This window comes from Eumetopias jubatus, unplaced genomic scaffold (genome assembly GCF_037043125.1).
Source record: "Eumetopias jubatus isolate StellerSeaLion01/CBP00866 unplaced genomic scaffold, mEumJub1_p1.0 scaffold_2, whole genome shotgun sequence".
NCBI lineage: Eukaryota > Metazoa > Chordata > Mammalia > Carnivora > Otariidae > Eumetopias > Eumetopias jubatus.
The window spans coordinates 85,215,068-85,232,037 of record NW_028274808.1 but is presented as its reverse complement, the minus strand read 5'-3'; the positions used below and the strand labels follow the sequence as shown (position 1 = coordinate 85,232,037).

The 16,970-nt window shown below is 38.4% G+C and overlaps 1 protein-coding gene across 1 annotated transcript in view; it reads right to left on the bottom strand.

The window, feature by feature from the left end:
• Positions 1–16,970, bottom strand: part of RNF150 (ring finger protein 150) — a 258,670-nt gene that overhangs the window by 93,689 nt on the left and 148,011 nt on the right. Inside the window, exon 2 of the mRNA XM_028102331.2 lies at positions 14,180–14,430. Coding sequence (XP_027958132.2) covers positions 14,180–14,430 — 251 coding nt within the window. The remainder of the gene's footprint in view (positions 1–14,179; positions 14,431–16,970) is intronic.

Genomic DNA, 16,970 nt, shown 5'->3' with positions numbered 1-16,970 from the left:
AACTTTACTTTTGGCTATATCTGAATAAAGATGAGGTGTCTTTTAAAAAACATCCCCTTTCTCCCTTTCAGAAAAAGCCATTTCCGTACCCTTTTAAAAGAAAATGCAAGCTGCCTTTATTTAAGGGGAAAAAAAGTGTCTTTTCAGGAGATGTAAAGCAGGTGGACATTAAGGTGTCAGGGATTATGGCTAACAGCAGAGGTAATGGTTAAGGAATCAGACAAATCCCATTTTTGGCATTCTGGTGGCTGAGGGCTGATGAGGTTAAGGAGTTCAGTGGAGGATAAAGTCATTTGGGAGTTCCCAAATTAGCAGAATTGACAGACGGAGAAATGAGAGTAAAAAGGGAAATAATCAAGTCCTTTTCAACATCTTCAAGGTTCTATGAGGCCTTCTTCCCTGGAAGCCCCAAGATATCAAGTGATTCACAAAGGTAGGAAAACATGTTTTCTATAATTATTCTGAAAAATGGTATAATGGCATTCCTTTTCCTTTCTTTTTCCTGTGGAGTTCCTTGCGTCAAACCTCATTCCATATGTTATTGAGAGACAATACACATATACCTCTTTTGAGGAAGAAAAGGATAGCATTTTGGCAGAGGCTGATGGAGGCTATGAAAGTCTGCCCTGCCAGTGGAGGAACAGATGCTCCTGATTCCTGGAGAATACATAAGAAATCAAACTCTGAGATATATATATGAAAATTATGCAACCATGTAGTGCTAGATTTTTTTCTGTAGGAGTTCTAGATTAACAAAATAAAGACAAAACATCATAAAGTTTTAAAAATGTTATGGCCATTTGCATGTAGTAAAATTTTGTAGTATGTGCCTGTCTCTGTTTCTTTCTAGGTGACATGAAAATCACACACAGAAATATTGACTTCTGAATTTAAAAATAATTGTCCTACTTTCAGTGGCTGTCAGACTAGTATTTTTGGATTTCCAAAATATAAACTATAAGAGATAATGAGTAAAACATCAACATTCCTAATAAACTGGCCCAAACAAGGTAGTTGCTTTTGTAATTGGTTCTTTCTGTCTTGTGTTTCTTAACTGTACCAAGTATAAATGAGACCTAGGGGCCATACCTACATTTGTACAGGTCTGTTTCAGGCAGGGTTCCTCCCCCATTACCAGGGCGCTCCTATGGATTTTCTCTAACACAGCTGGACCCAATCACACCATTCACTAAAGATTGTCAGGAGTGGGACCATCTTGGTAATTAGATTTACCCACCAGTGTGATTGGAACAGGTATAAGAAAATATTTACCAGGATTACTGGTTCCTTGACAACAGTGAAGATAAACAGCTATATGGAAAATAAATACTGAACTATTTATTAACAGAACAAAGTCCTACACAGCCAGCAACAAAGATGGTAAACAACATACTCCAATCAACCCAAAACTTATAGTTATCTCCTAGATATTTAAGAAACTGAGAAAAATAAGATACTTTCTTCTTGTTCCCCTCTGTGTGTAACACCGAAATGCAGTGAGGTTGATAAAAGAAAAAAAAAAAAACAACTAGGAATAAGGATGCCAAAGCATAGCATCAAAATCAAGTTTATGTTTTTCTATTTCACTTGACTGGATAATTCTGTATTATATCTGCTCCTTTTACCTGACAGCTTTATTTTATAATCATGATTATTATCATTACCACCAAGTAGAAAAATAACTAGCTTCTCTTATGTTCTAGGCGAAGGAAAGGCACTGTAAGCATAAACAGGAGTTGGTCCCAATTGTCTGGAACCTCACATGGCCACAGGTGACTCACAAGCTTCCTCCCTTGTTTTAATACATAATAATAATTCTTCCAGGCCTGGTTGATACGACAGAAATCTTTGCACAGCTAGTCCAGTTTCTATGATGTAAGGCACTGCTCCATAAATCTAGAAAAATGGATAAAGAATTAGACTATTCTGACAGCCATGGTGACCTAATGGAACGGTGTTTTAAGGCATACAGCATGAAGTAAAAACATCAGGGTTATGTTTTTGTGGGAGGTTGTTGTAGAAGAGAAGGCAATGGCTTGGAAGTTAGAAGATTCGATTTTTAGTCCTATTTCTGTCACTCACTGTGTGACTTTTCAGGTCACTTAAACATCATGGGCCTTAGTTTCCCTTATTAGTAAAAGGATGTATGTAAAATAATGTCATTTTCAGCTTTACCAGCTTAGGAATTTATCCATGCAGAACTGAACTGGGGATCAAAGAACCTTTCAGATCTGAATTACCTTAAAAAAAAAAGCAAATCCATGGCTAATTACTTCAGTGAATCCTTCATGGATAAAACAAAGACTCTGACTTTCTGGGCTCCCACCCCCCACTCTGCCCCGAGGGCTCCACATTTTCTCCAGATCAATGTCAGGGACCATTTTGGTCCTTTTTCTTTAGGGGACAGAAGCATCTCTGCCTGGAGACCTTCTCCTCCCTGGTGGCTGACACTCAGCCTATTCCCTTCCCTTTTGCTCTCCTTGTAAAATTCAAATTTGTTTTGCATTCCATTACTTTTCTTGTTCTAACATAGCTTCAGCACTGATACGTGCAAATGCAATCAAAGGGACCTGGGCCATGTATATGCAAATAACAGGAAAAGGTATTTTCATCTTGAAAGAGGTAACTCTTTCAAGAAAACGTGTTTGAATGTCACTACCAGGCCTCACATAAAATGAGACAGGTCTGGTTTCCTTGGATTAGCCTCAAAGGCAATATTGCTTGTGAAAAACAACAAGAACCTTGCTTAGTTTCTCTTATCTGCCTGTATTTGAAAGAGCCGCCATCTACTGGGAGTCCTGTGGTTTCAGGCCACAGACCCGGTCTTTGTGTCCCAGATGGGCTGCCCTAGTGGACAGTGAGACACTGTGCCAGAGCATCACCAGAAGGCAGGCTCACCTGCCACAACCATGGCGGGAATGCTGCTTGCTGATTCTGCTTTGCCATCCTGTGGGTTTCTACAAGCAGGGTAAAAATTAGTACATGGCAGCAAAAATGGCACCATGAGGGACACATGGCATCTTAACCTCCTGGTGGGGAGGGGGAGACAGCCCATACTGCACAGTGGTGTTCAGGATCAGGAGTCTGTTAAGGATCCAGCCCTCCCACCTCAGAGTTCAAGAAGTTACAAGATGGGAGGTCATTAGATGGGTAGAATGGAGATGAATCCTTAGTATCCTCTGTGAAGCCCGCTGAGGTAGAGAATCTTAAACTACAGTAGAAAGGACTTAATCAATCCTTCTTTTTTTTTTAAGATTTTATTTATTTATTTGAGAGAGAGAGAGTGAGAGAGAGAGCACATGAGAGGGGGGAGGGTCAGAGGGAGAAACAGACTCCCTGCTGAGCAGGGAGCCCGACGCGGGACTCGATCCCGGGACTCCAGGATCATGACCGGAGCCGAAGGCAGTTGCTTAACCAACTGAGCCACCCAGGCGCCCTCAATCCTGACTTCTAATGCCAAAAAGGACCAACGTTCAAATAGTAGAAAGGTGAGGAGTCCTTCCGTTTACTGCTACGATGGAGGTGGGGCTGGCAACCTCCCTGTGGGTCAAGTCTCCTCAGTATCTCAGTACTGTGGAGGTCATTTGGTCTTGTGGAAACTACTCTTGACTTGAAATCACCAACCTCGTTGCATCTCCATGAAAAGAAAAAATCACTTGGGATGCCTGAGTGGCTCAGTCAGTTAAGCATCTGCATTCACCTCAGGTCATGATCCCAGGGTCCTGGGATCGAGTCCCGGTTCAGGGAGCCTGCTTCTCCCTCTCCCTCTGCCTGCCACTCCCCCTGCTTGTGCTCTCTCTCTCTCTGACAAATAAATAAAATCTTAAAAAAATCATTTAACATTTCTCTCTCTCAAATTCATTATGCCTAATATCCCTTTAAGTTCTAAAAACTATGATTCTGGGGTCAGGTGGTCAGCATTCTCAACTGCATGAGTAGAATCATGGCCAGGTGTCTTCTTCCTCCCAATTCCTACAATTGTACTTTCTCCTCCACAGCCTTTTGGGAATGGGGGTTCACAGGGTGAGAGGTGTCCAGGCTATGCATTGAGAAGCCCACCCTGCTGCCATCAGTGGGCTATTTTCTTAAAGTACTCATCCAGGGGCATCATGAAGACTTGTGAAGAGAGAAAGAGAATGTGTCACAGTATTTAGAAGTCACCCCGATGTGTGTCAAATGGCCGCTAAAATGTTTTTCCTAATCATTATAGGACCTTTCTATCTCTGAAAAGTAGGTTGTGGCTTGCATCTTCCCTTCTCACACCATCCTGGTGCCTTTACCAGTGGCCTGCTTCCTTCCACAGGTGAGTCCTTTCCTCAGCCCCCTTCCCTCAGCTTCCTCTCCTGGCCTGGCTTTCTTTGCTCTGGCTAGCTTAGCCATTGTTCCTATCTTTATTGTTGAGATCTGGTTCCTGACTTCCAATGCTTCTGTGCACTTCCTACACTGGATTGTCCTCCTGCCTCATGGTCCTGCTCTGCCCAAGATCTTGATTCTACTTTGCTCCAAGATCACAGTTAGACTCAAACCCTATTTACTTATTATTATTATTATTATTATTTGGTTTCAATAACAGAAATTTATTGTGTCAAAGTTTTGGAGGCTAGAAGTCCAAGATCAAGGGGTCGTGGGGTTGGTTCCTTCTGAGGGTGGTGAGGGAGAATTTGTTTCATGCTTCTTGCCTAGCTTCTAGTGCTTTGCTGGCGATCCTTGGCATTCCTTGGCTTGTATATGTATCGTCTCATCTCTGCCTTTATCTGCATACAGCATTCCTGTGTGCATGTCTGTGTCCAAATTTCCCCCTTTTATAAAGAAACCAGTCATATTGGATCAGGATCCCAACCTACTCCAAAATGACCTCATCTTAAATAATGATGCCTGCAATAACCCATTTCCAAATAAGGCCACATTCTGAGGTACTCAGGGTCAGGACTTCAACATATGAATTTTCAAGGGGACATGATACAACCCATAACACCATGCAATGGACTAATACTCAGCCATAAAAAGAAAGAGAGAGCTCTTTATGAAATGGCATGGGAAAATCTCTAAGATGTAAAAAACATAACACTCCAAATTATCATATGCTATACTTTGCATAAGAAAGGATGAAAAGGACATGCACATATTTGTGTACATTCAAAAAAATATCGTTGAATGCACCAGAAATCACTACCGTGGGTATCTGGGTTTCTGGAGAAGAAGGGTGGGAAGGAGAATTTTTAGTGCATAACTTTTTTATACTCCTTGCATTTTGAACCATGAGAACATACTGTTTACTCAAAAATTATATTTAAGCATAATAGAGCAAATTCAATCAGATGGCTAAACCATCCTCAGGAAGGATTATACCAATTTATGAAGCCCCCAACCGTAAGTACAGAGCCCTCTACACACTTGCCTTCCCAGGACTGATTTTTAGCAGGTTTGTTTTTTCCTAAATTTACAGGCAAAATAAAATCATATCTGATTGTTTAATGTGCTTACCCTTACAGTGGTCTCCTCCAAACACCACCTGCCCTCCTTAGATCAAGTATTATCTTAACATCTTTTGTGGAGCTTTTGTTCATCGCAAGAACACATTCTCTATCAAAGAAAGTCACCTTTTGCATTTGCCATAAATGTTGGTAATGTTTTTAATGTCAGTGAGTTCCTTTCACACATGGGAGATTTAAATGGATGTGTAAAATCTGTGTGTGGCAGGTGCAGTGTTGAGCTGCCAGAGAGACAGGGGTGAACCTGGAGAAATGTGAACTATCAGCGGTTCTGAGGGATTTCTCACAGTCCCTGGAAAAAGGTCTAAAAGGAACAGCAGGCTTCCCACCATCCTCATTTTCGGGTTCTGTGCAAGAGGGGAGATGTCTTTTTTCCAGAAGTCCTGAATACAGTTACATCTACAGTGATAATCAACAATAGTGAGCACTTTTCTGGTGCTTATTCTGTGAGCCAGAGAAGAATGGCTTCTCCAGGCAGAGACCAGGAGGTGCCAAAGACATTCTCAGGACAGAGCATTTCAAAGATGTTAAAGATCCCAGCTTTAAAACTGCCAAGCTGTGTGTCCTTGGGCAATTGCTGACCTTCTCTGTTTCCTCACCTAGAGAGTGGGGGGATACAGTGCCTTCATCATAGAGTTGTTAAGAAGCAGTATATGTATATCTAGATTTACAGATCAGAACAAACTCTATTTGCTTTTAAGTGGTCCCAGCTCCTGATAGATAACCCAGATTTGACAGTGCCCTAGATCCTCACCTAAACTGCCTGGGAGAGTCACATTTATGTCTGGGTTTATGTCTGATTATGCAACAGAGCATTCTGGGATTCATCAGAGATGAGGCTCCAGTGGGTTGGAATGTGACATTATGAAAAGCAGTCTGCTTGAGGTCCTCTGTGTGCTCTGTGATGACCTGCGTCCTAACCCATACGGGCTGCTTCGACAGCCGCTTACACGTCAGAGGGCTTGTTCAGAAATGGGAATCAGGAGTCTGGCCACCTCCTTCAGTTCTGCGGAAACAATTAGTCACTGGACTCAGGCACACATAGGCCGGTGGACAGACCAGGGTCCTCAAAGGATGCTGGCCTGAAAGAGGACAGGGCTGTACAAAAGACAAGTATCACGAGTGAAGAAGGTCCTTGCAGACCCGTGGACCCTGAGCAGAGGAGCAGTGGATCCAGATGGAGCATGAGGCTGTGGTTGGTCTCTTCAAACCAGCCTCCTCGCTTACCTCCCTGCTCTGGGTGCCTGCATGCATGGGAAAGTGAGGTGGTGAGGCAAGGAGGGAATGGTTTTAAATAGTGATGTGAACTGGAGAGAAAAATAAAACAAATATATAAAATAATATGCTAGAGGGAGAGAGAGTGGGGCCTGGGGCCACATTAGTGTATATCAAACTGTCTTCAGATCTCTTCTCCTGGATGCTTACTCTCCAGGGCAGTTGCTCCTGTCCTGGCCATTTAAACGGCATCTATGTTCTGATGGTTCCCATACTTCTATCTCCAGCTCTTCTTCTCTCCTGACATCCAGACTTGCATGTCAAAATACTTGGCATCTGTGTTAGGTATCTGGTAGATAGAATAGGCTTCTTAAATGTAACATCTCCAAACTCGAATTCGGAGTTCCCAGCCCCTCAGGATCTCTTCTCCTGTCTTTCCCATTGCAGCTCATGCCGTGAAAACTGACCTAATTGCATCCTTGAATTTTTCTCTTTCTCATACACATATGGTAAACCTATAATTTATTATCCAAACGATCACTCTTGAGAGCAAAATGGGGAGTTATTAATAATTAGGTTGGTACAACAGGTATAAACTAGGATATAGTCTATATAGTCTACATTTAACCCACAGGATTTTAAAATACTGTCCTAATCGGATTCCTTTTGACTTCTCGTTTATTCTGGTCCAAATCCATCACCTGTCATCTGACTGCTGGACTAGCCTCTGAGTGGGTTTCTATCTGTTTTCATGTGTATTGCCTGTTGATACCACTACAATGCAAGCTATGTAAAGGCAGAGTCCTTGTATATGTAACAAATGTGGAAAACAACTTTTCTTATATCTAGCACAGAAACTTCTGGAAGACTTGAAAGGGAAGTGTTAAGAGTTGCTGCCTGTCGAAGATGAGTTGACCATAGAGTTGAGGGTCCATTTCTGGGCTCTCTATTCTGTTCCATTGATCTATGTGTCTGTTTTTGTGCCAGTACCATACTGTCTTGATGATGACAGCTTATACACAAACAATGAATCATGGAACACTACATCAAAAACTAATGATGTAATGTATGGTGATGAACATAACATAAGAAAAAAAAAAGAGTTGCTGCCTGTGAGGAGAGCTGCAGGAAGGGAGACTGATAAAGGGAGTCTGAGGTGGGAAGAAATTTACTTTTAAATATACACCCTTTTATTTGCTTTAAAAAAAAAAACCTGTGTGCATACACTATTATTGTTAATTAAAAACTACTGCTACATGGGAAATTATCCCCCAAGAAAGTCAGATTCTTTCTCTGTAGTCTATTTATATGCCTTCCTTTTCCCATAACTCTGGAGAAAAGATGGAAAAAAGATCCCATTTTGTTTCAAACTGTGTCATCTTAGCTAAAAACCCGTATCTAGATTTAGGTCTTTGTGAGTTATAGAACTGAGCTATTTAAATTTGGGGGGGGGATACCATTTTCTAAAAATTGCCTTATCTATTAAAGGTGACCCAGCTAACAACTGTCTAATACGTCACACATATTTTCTCATTTGATACCTTTTGGATGGGGCTGACACATGATCAGTCTCACTTTACACGTGAGGAAGGATAGAAGAGAAAGGCAAAGGACCTAACCTGTGCAAACTCACACAACCAGGAATCACCAGAGCACAGACTGGAATCCAGACCTGTCTAACTCCAAAGCTGGTATCTGTGACAATTATCTTGCACTAGATTTATCTTGGTGTAACTGCATTAGGAAATGTGGCACACCAGCCAACTCTCTCCACTTTCAGTTGTACCCTTATTCTCCATGTCACCACCTAAAAGACCCTGGGGTGTGAGGCTACTAACGTAACCATGGGAAACTGCAGTGAAATGATCTTCTCCAGGTACAGTAAGACATGAGGGCTAGTGATCATGTAAGATGATGGTGACTTTCCTTCAACTGTGATCTGCACAAAGCCAAGCAGAGATTGGAGAGCTTGCCTGCCTAATTCCAGTTCAGTCTCTCTTGCACATACCTGAATGGTTGGATGCTGCACCAGTGCAACATTAAGGCTTTCGATATTCCATTTTAGGCTGTGAGCCTACTTCTAACCTGAGAGTCAATCTTTCTGAAGGGCCAGTAATGCTTTAATAAAAATAAATGACTTAAAAAAATGACTTAAGTTAACCTGAGGCTTATTATAGCTATAGCCTGCCCAGCTGAAGCTCTCTATTGAATGGAATGGAGCACTTTCCATCAAAGGAGAAATTTTTTTCTAAAGGAAATTATATGTTCTTATTCCATCCATCAAAGGGCCGAAGTACAGTGCCTATTTTGATCAGGAAACAGTGCTAACTTTTAACATGATCCCAATTTACTGAGTGACCCTGAGGGTAACATCTTGCAATTTGAGGAAAGTTAATAAAATGGGAGCAGAGTAAAAACTGAAACCCTATGAACCACTCCCCTACCATCCGCTTCCAATTAGCTTTTCACATAAATCACTGAGTATGCATATGCCTAGAGACATGCAAACTCGATCTGCCTGCACAGAGTGAACTGATGACTGAAATAAGTAATCAACTAATAAATTCAAGCTTAAAACTTCATGCTTGACTCAATTGCCTTATGATGACTTGGACTATCTATAGACTCAAAAATACAGGGTTACCATTTTTATTTATCAATATCAAATTAGCTAGGTATCCTAGCAATAACTGATTTATATATGTGTAGTTTCTTTATATATATATAAACTTTAGCAACCAGTGAAACTGAACATATTAGTTCTGTATTTTCACTGCCTTGTGTCTGCTGGTAGTAAGTGTTCACTTAAATCCCAGAATATTCAATAAAAGTGGTAATGTGGATTTGTAAGTAGTCATCAAGGAATCTACATTGGGTACTATTCATTGAAAGCTTAAAAAGTGATTAGCATCATGTTCAGAGACTTTGAAAAATAATATACATTAACTCATATAATTTTTACTATAACCATAAGAGGAAGGTATATTCGCATTAAGTTCAGAAAACCAAAGCATGAAGAGATTAAGTAATTTGCCTATGTTTGGTAAGTGGTGGAATTGGACTACTACATCACCACTAAAAATCATGTTTTAAAGATTTTTAATGACAGGGGAAAATACTCAGCAATTAATTAAAAAATAGAACACAAAACTTACATGTGTATTTGTGTCTCATACATAGACACATATGCAATGACAATTTACAGAATATATATTTAGGTGGTTACAAAACCTAAAAAGTAAGATACTCAATTGTTAACTATTCCATAGGGGTAATGGGTGATTTGTCTTCTCTTTTAGTATTTTTATTTTTGAATGCCAAAATTTATTAGACTGAGCATGTATCATTGAGAATCAGAAAATAAGCAGTAACAAATGTTTTTAGAAATTGTTCCAGAAGCTATAGCAAATTTAAACAAACCAATTGCCATAAAATAGGAAAAATCAAAGAGTCGTCCTCTTAAACAACAACTAGGACTTCACTGGCTTGCAGAAAGTTTGTACTAATGCTTTAAGAATCAGCTAATTCCAGTCCTATTTAAAATGCTCTTGAGCTGGGCTGTCCAATAGAACTTTCCATGATGATGGCCACCAAATGGCAGTACATATATAGGACATTCGAAATGTAGGTAGTGTAACTGAGAAACAGAATTTTAAATTTTATTTTATTACAACTAATTTAAATTTGAATGGTTACACATGGCTAGTGGCTATCATGTTGGACATTGCAGACTACAAAAAAATGGAGGAAAATTTGCAAATTCCTTAAAAAAGCCAATATAACTGTTACCTGAACATGATAAAAATGTAAACTATGGATGAATTTCACATATGAATATCAGGGTAAAAAAAATACAAATACAATGTAGCATGTGTTAGAAAAATAGTATGTATGGAAGATTTAGGATGGTCTAATATTGAGAAATTCATTAATATAATACACTTCTATTAGCAGATCAAGAGAAAAAACTCAGACCACAGCTGTTGAAAAGGCATTTGTTAAAATTAAGCCTCCATTCCTGATTAAAAACTTTGAATGAAATAAGACTAACCCTCATTTACATAACACAAGAAAATAATGTATTTTGACCTAGAAAACTATATGGGAAAATAATAAAATGGAAAAAAAAAATCCCATTAAACTCAGGATGTTCCCATTAAATGTTTAATGAAGAGGAATATATATGTAGGTTTAAAATTATATTTAAACCTATATATATATATATAGGTTAATATAGGTTAAATTATATGTAAACCTATATATATACATATATATATAGGTTTAAAATTTTGAAAGAAGTAAATTATCACTAACTGTGCATATTATTAATGTAATCCTGATAAACTAATATAAAAACAATCACAAATACTTCAGTGTAGTGGTTAAGAGCATGGACTCTAAAGCCCTGCTCTTGGTTCAATCACTGGCTCTATTAATAACTAGCTGTGTAACACTGAGCAACCTACTTAATTCTTTGTTTCCTCCATAAAATGGGGACAATAAAATCCTATCAAAGGGTTTTAAGACTGTTAAGTATTCAAACATACACAGAACTCTTAGAACATGCCTGCATATAATCCTAGTTAGTATTACCATTAGTATTAAGGTAATACTAAGGCATGTTATAATCATTACAAAATTATTACAAATTATAAATAAACTATAAAATATGTAAATTATAATAATGTACAAAATAAAAATACAAAAATCAAAATCCTTCCTATATGAAAAGGAATATTTCATTTATAATAGCAACACAATTATTAAATACTTAGGAATAAACATAAAAAGTGTGCATGATTAAATAAGAATATTTAAAAATGTTAGTAGGGGACAAAAAGAATTGTTGAATAAAGGGCAAACATATACTAAGTAAAATTCAACAACATAAGGTTATAAATTATTCTATAAACTTAAAAAACAGATAAAAGTGATTCTAAATTTATATAAAAATAGATGTAAAAAGTGAAGGTAGAGCAATAAAGGAAGATTAGTAGGAACAGATATGAGACAATATCATAGTGCCAAAGTACTCAAAATAATATGTACTGGAGTATGAATAGATTATGGTACAGTTTCAAGGGCAGAGAAACAGAACCAAATACATATGGATATTTATTTATTTATTTTCTTAAAGAGTTTTATTTATTTGAGAGAGAGAGCAAGCGAGCGAGAGATTGAGAGAATGAATGTGGGGAGGGGCAGAGGGAGAATCAGACTCCCTGCAGAGCAGGAAGCCCAATGTGGGACTCGATCCCAGGACCCTGGGATCATGACCTGAGCTGAAGGCAGATGCTTAACGCCTGAGCCACCCAGGCACCCTACATATGGGTATTTAGTATATGCTGAACGGGGATACTGCATATGGGGGGGGATGATTAATTATTGAATAAATACCAGTTATAAAATCTGGTAGGTAGGCCATCTCAAATAAAATAATGTCGGCTCTCCAGTTGATTTTTTACACTGAGATAAATTCTCTGTAGATTAATGACTTAATCATAAAAGTGAAATAAAAAGTAGTGGATGGAAATATGAGAGAATGTTTTTCTACAGTCTTGACCTGTAGACGATCTTATTATACAAAACTCAGGAGCTATATAAAAAGATAAATTCAGTTATGTAAAACCCCCAAATCTCTGCATGGCAAAAAGCACCATAGATAAATCAAAGGCAATGACAAATTGGGAAGATAAATTAAATCTTATGTCGGTTAACTCCTTTGACTAATAGTCTTCTCTTCAATTTCTTTCACTTAACATATCAGTAAGAAAATGACCAACAACTCAACTGAAAAGTGGTCAAATAATATAAGCAGGTACCTGAGAAAAAAATTCATTTTTTCTATTTTACTTGAAAAGATGTCCAACATTATTTGTGATAAGAAGAATATGATACCACTTTTAACATCAAATTGCATGCAACAAAAAGCTCTAACATTCTTTTGCTAAGGATGTGGGAAAACAGTATTATTAGTAATTTAGTAATTACTGTCCTTACACTGTATAAGTAGTATCATACTAATGTTATTTACATTAGTATAAATAGTATCAGTATATCATCAGTTAATGTAAAAATTAATTCAACCTTTTTGGCAGACTTTGGGCAGTATCTATCATAGTTTAATATACACATTACTTATATGTATATATTAAATATACCTAATTAAATTAATAAATTTACAGATATTATTTATTATAAATATCATATTTATATATATTTATAAATACATATTATATTCATATTTACATATAAAATATATAAATACATAAAATAAATTTAATAATTAAATTAATATATTAATTTATTATATATTACACATATATTTGATATATACATATATACATACATTTATATGTATATATTAAATATATATATATTTAATACACACACACACACACACACACACCATTGCTCTACCTATTAAACTTCCAGAATTTACCTTAGAGGTATACTCACAAATGTGCTCAGTATCACATGTACATTTTTTTGGTTTTTTTTTTTTTGTAAGAGAAAACATGTTGGTAAGAGAAACTGGTTTAATAAATGTGAAATATGGAGGAAATGAAATGTTATATGTCATTAAAAATGAGAAGGCAGCTTGGATTGAGTGTGGAGATGAATATTCCAAGAAGTGAGAAATAAGGGTACAGAGTTAAGAGTGCTATGATTTGTTTAAAAATGTGTGTTTGTAAGCACATAAAATATCCATGGAAGAGGAGATATTCCAGGAAGATGGCTGGATAACTGAGAGACAGACACAGGAAGGCAATTACTTTTAACTGCACACCATTTTATACCTTGTGCATTTTATACCATATGTATATATTATCTGTTCCAAAATTAATTGCTTTTTAAAACAGCTTTTATTTCTTATCTCCTTTTCTTCTTCCATTCACCAGAAAATCCTGGCTCTTCCCACACAATGTTGCCACATTAGCACAGTCTCAGCTCACTCCCCTTTCTCCCTTTATTATGTGCCTAAATAAATAACTGTCCACAAAATGAGCAATAGGAATGTGGGACAAAGCACCTCATATCACAGAACAATACTAGTAAAACATCAAAACATGTGTATTTGGAAAAGAGCTGAAAAACTAAAACAACTAAACACTGTTACAATGTTTATCTTGGGTGGGAGGTTAACAGGTAATTTTGGTTTTATCTTGGTATTTTCTGTGATTGCCAAAGTTTATATATATATATTACTTTTTTTAAAGATTTTATTTATTTATTTGACAGAGAGAGAGACTGAGCAAGAGAGCACAAGCTCTCTCTGGGGGGGTGCAGAGGCAGAGGGAGAAGCAGGCTCCCCACCGAGCAGGGAGCCCAATGTGGGATTCGATCCCAGGACCCCGGGATCATGACCTGAGCCAAAGGCAGATGCTTAACTGACTGAGCCACACAGGCGCCCCAATATGTATTACTTTTATAATCATTTTTAATTTTTAAAAAAACTTTTTGCTACTCACCTGGTTCCTGTCCCTGGCATTTGCATATCGAAACCTCTGGATATAATAAAAGACCAGCCATGCGAGGGATATGATCATCAGGACGATGAAAGAGATGGAGACAAACACAACCGAAGTGCGGCTCACGTATTTCTGCAAGTTCCGGGTTCCAATGGTGATGTACATGGTCACTGTGATGTTCCTTTCCAGCAGGCTTACTATCTCCTTTCCTTTTGGCTCAGGAATCATTATTGCCACAATGTCTTCTACACCTGTTGTGATAGGGGCAAGGAGGGGTAACAAGGATAAGGGAGAAGAGAGAGAGGCAGAAAGTCATAGTGAAATGTCTAGACAAAGTGAGGCATAGCCAAATAATGACCCTACTTTTGACAATTCTATGCCAGACCTAATAGCCAGCTCTAATTCTAAGATAGAACAGCCAGAAACTGAGTCAAATGCTCAACCTCCTTCAGCTACCTTGTATATGAGAAAAGAACCTAAATTGAATTCATGACCCTTCCCACCTAGCAGTTTACATTTCTCTGGGGCACTTCACAGACCCCCAAGGAGGGCAAGTGGCACCTTCTACCCCCTGGGAGAAGCATAAGATGCCCAATTCTGTGCCGCCCGTCTGCGAACCCTCCTTCCCCCTCACGACACTAGGAATCCTCAAATACAGATCTCTATCATTTCTAAGGCAATTTTCTCCTACATTGAGTACCCAAAGTAACGCCAAATGGGTTTCTTGACAGGCTCTAATGATTTGTAAACATTAATATCATAGGCCTCAGAACTATTTCCTGCTTATTTTATCTAGTTCAATGCAAACAGCTTGGGTCTCCTCATACTCAGCAAAGAGAGAAGATGGAGACTGCACAATTTCAAAATTGTTTTACTTCAGCTTTCAAATATTCCTACCCCCATGCCCATTATTGGACAGTATGCAGCCAAAGTAGAAATTTTGGGGGGGTCTGAGTTACCTTGGGTCATTGTCCCCATCCTTTATGACACCATGGGAGGCACAGCCTCTACAGGGACTCTTTAGTAAGGGTATGATACCAGCTCCAAAATGACCAACTCAATATGCCACCGTGGCTGATACTTGAACTAGAATATAGATTTCAGTTTCACCCGGGTAGGTCCTCTGGTTCTCACCCCAATTCATGCCCACAAAGCTCTTCGTGAGCCCTACTTCCATATGGAAATAGCCCATCACCTGGGGTCACTGCAAATCAAAGGGAGCAAATTTGCAATTAGGATGTTGCAGATTCAAGGCAAAATTAAACATGGCTATAGCTGCTTCAGGCTGGCCTCATTCATGTGCTGAGCTCAGTCAGCTGGATGGAACTACCAGATTACATTTGCTCAGAGTGCTGCAAGCTCGTAGACGCTACTTAGGGCTTTCACTTGACCTTGATCTCTATGCAAGTTTTCAATCCTAAATTCCTTGCTAGTATTTCACTGAATAAAAATACTTGAAAAGCTAACTACATACCAAGGTATCTGTGTGCGCTACATCAGTTACATATTTTTAAAAATTCCTAAAACTTTTGTATTGGCCCAACTGTAAAATCACAAAGCCATAGAGTATTTAGATTTGGCTGTTATTCCTGGAATTACTGAAACTGATGGCTTGAATTTCAATTTTGCAGAATTTCCTGACAATTCTGATGCTCCTTCTCTTTTCATGTTTACTTTGGCTAATGGCTGCTTGTGGTCTGAGGTTTTTTTTGAGGGATTAAGGCTACTGACAGGTTTTGTCTCTACAGAAATATGATCTTCTGTGTATACTAGACTAATATGGCCCGGGGAGGCTCATCCCAGGGCTGTAGCTATTTTGTAGGTCTTTAAGTAGTGGTAGAATAATAATTTTTCATTTAATTTACTTCTTTATTTATATTTTTAAAGCATGTCTATTCAGGACTCTAAATTAGATTTCTGAGTATGGGATCTTGGGATTATTTATGAGACTTTGTTTGCTCAGACTTGCACACATTCTATACTTTTCATTCCTAGTTCAGTCCTTTTTATTTTATTATTTATTTTTATTGAAGTATGGTGGACATCCAGTGCTGTTATTAGTTTCAGATGTACAACACAGTGATCCGACGATTCAATTCTATACATGATGCTGTGACCACCATGATAGGTTTTTACATTTTTTAGTAGTCAAATTTTATTAATATATTCCTTTATGGCTTCCGGTTTTGATTCTCTGCTTAGAAAGCTCTTCTCCACTCAAGATGATAGGAAGACTCATCGAAAATCGCTTCCCAAAACACGGTTTTATGTTTTACATTAAATCTTAACCCAAATGTGATTTAGTAACAGAACAATATTTATTGAGCTCTTACAATGTGACAGAGAGGAGACAAACAGGATGCAGTTTATCTTTCCCCTAAATTCTCAGATCTACTTTTGGACTTTGTTTTACAGTAAGGCTGACCTTTCTTTTGCTGAACCCGTTGCAGGCTGCTTTAGTTGTACAGCTTTTAACATCTTTATTCTCGGGCGGCCTAACTCTGCCTTCGCTAATTCTCCTCCATACAGTTTTCCTTCTCTCTGCTTATCCGTAAAAGACCACAGAGCCTAACAGTGAAAAGTCAAACCCCAGCTCAGCATTTTAAAAACAGGCAACCAGGGGCACCTGGGTGGCTCACTGGGTTAAGCGTCTGACTTTGGCTCAGGTCATGAACTCAGAGTCCTGGGATCGAGCCCCGTGTCCAGTGCTGCGCTCAGTGGGGAGTTTGCTTGTCCCTCTGCCCCTCCTCCTGCTCATGCTCTCCCTCTCTCAAATAAATAAAGAAAATCT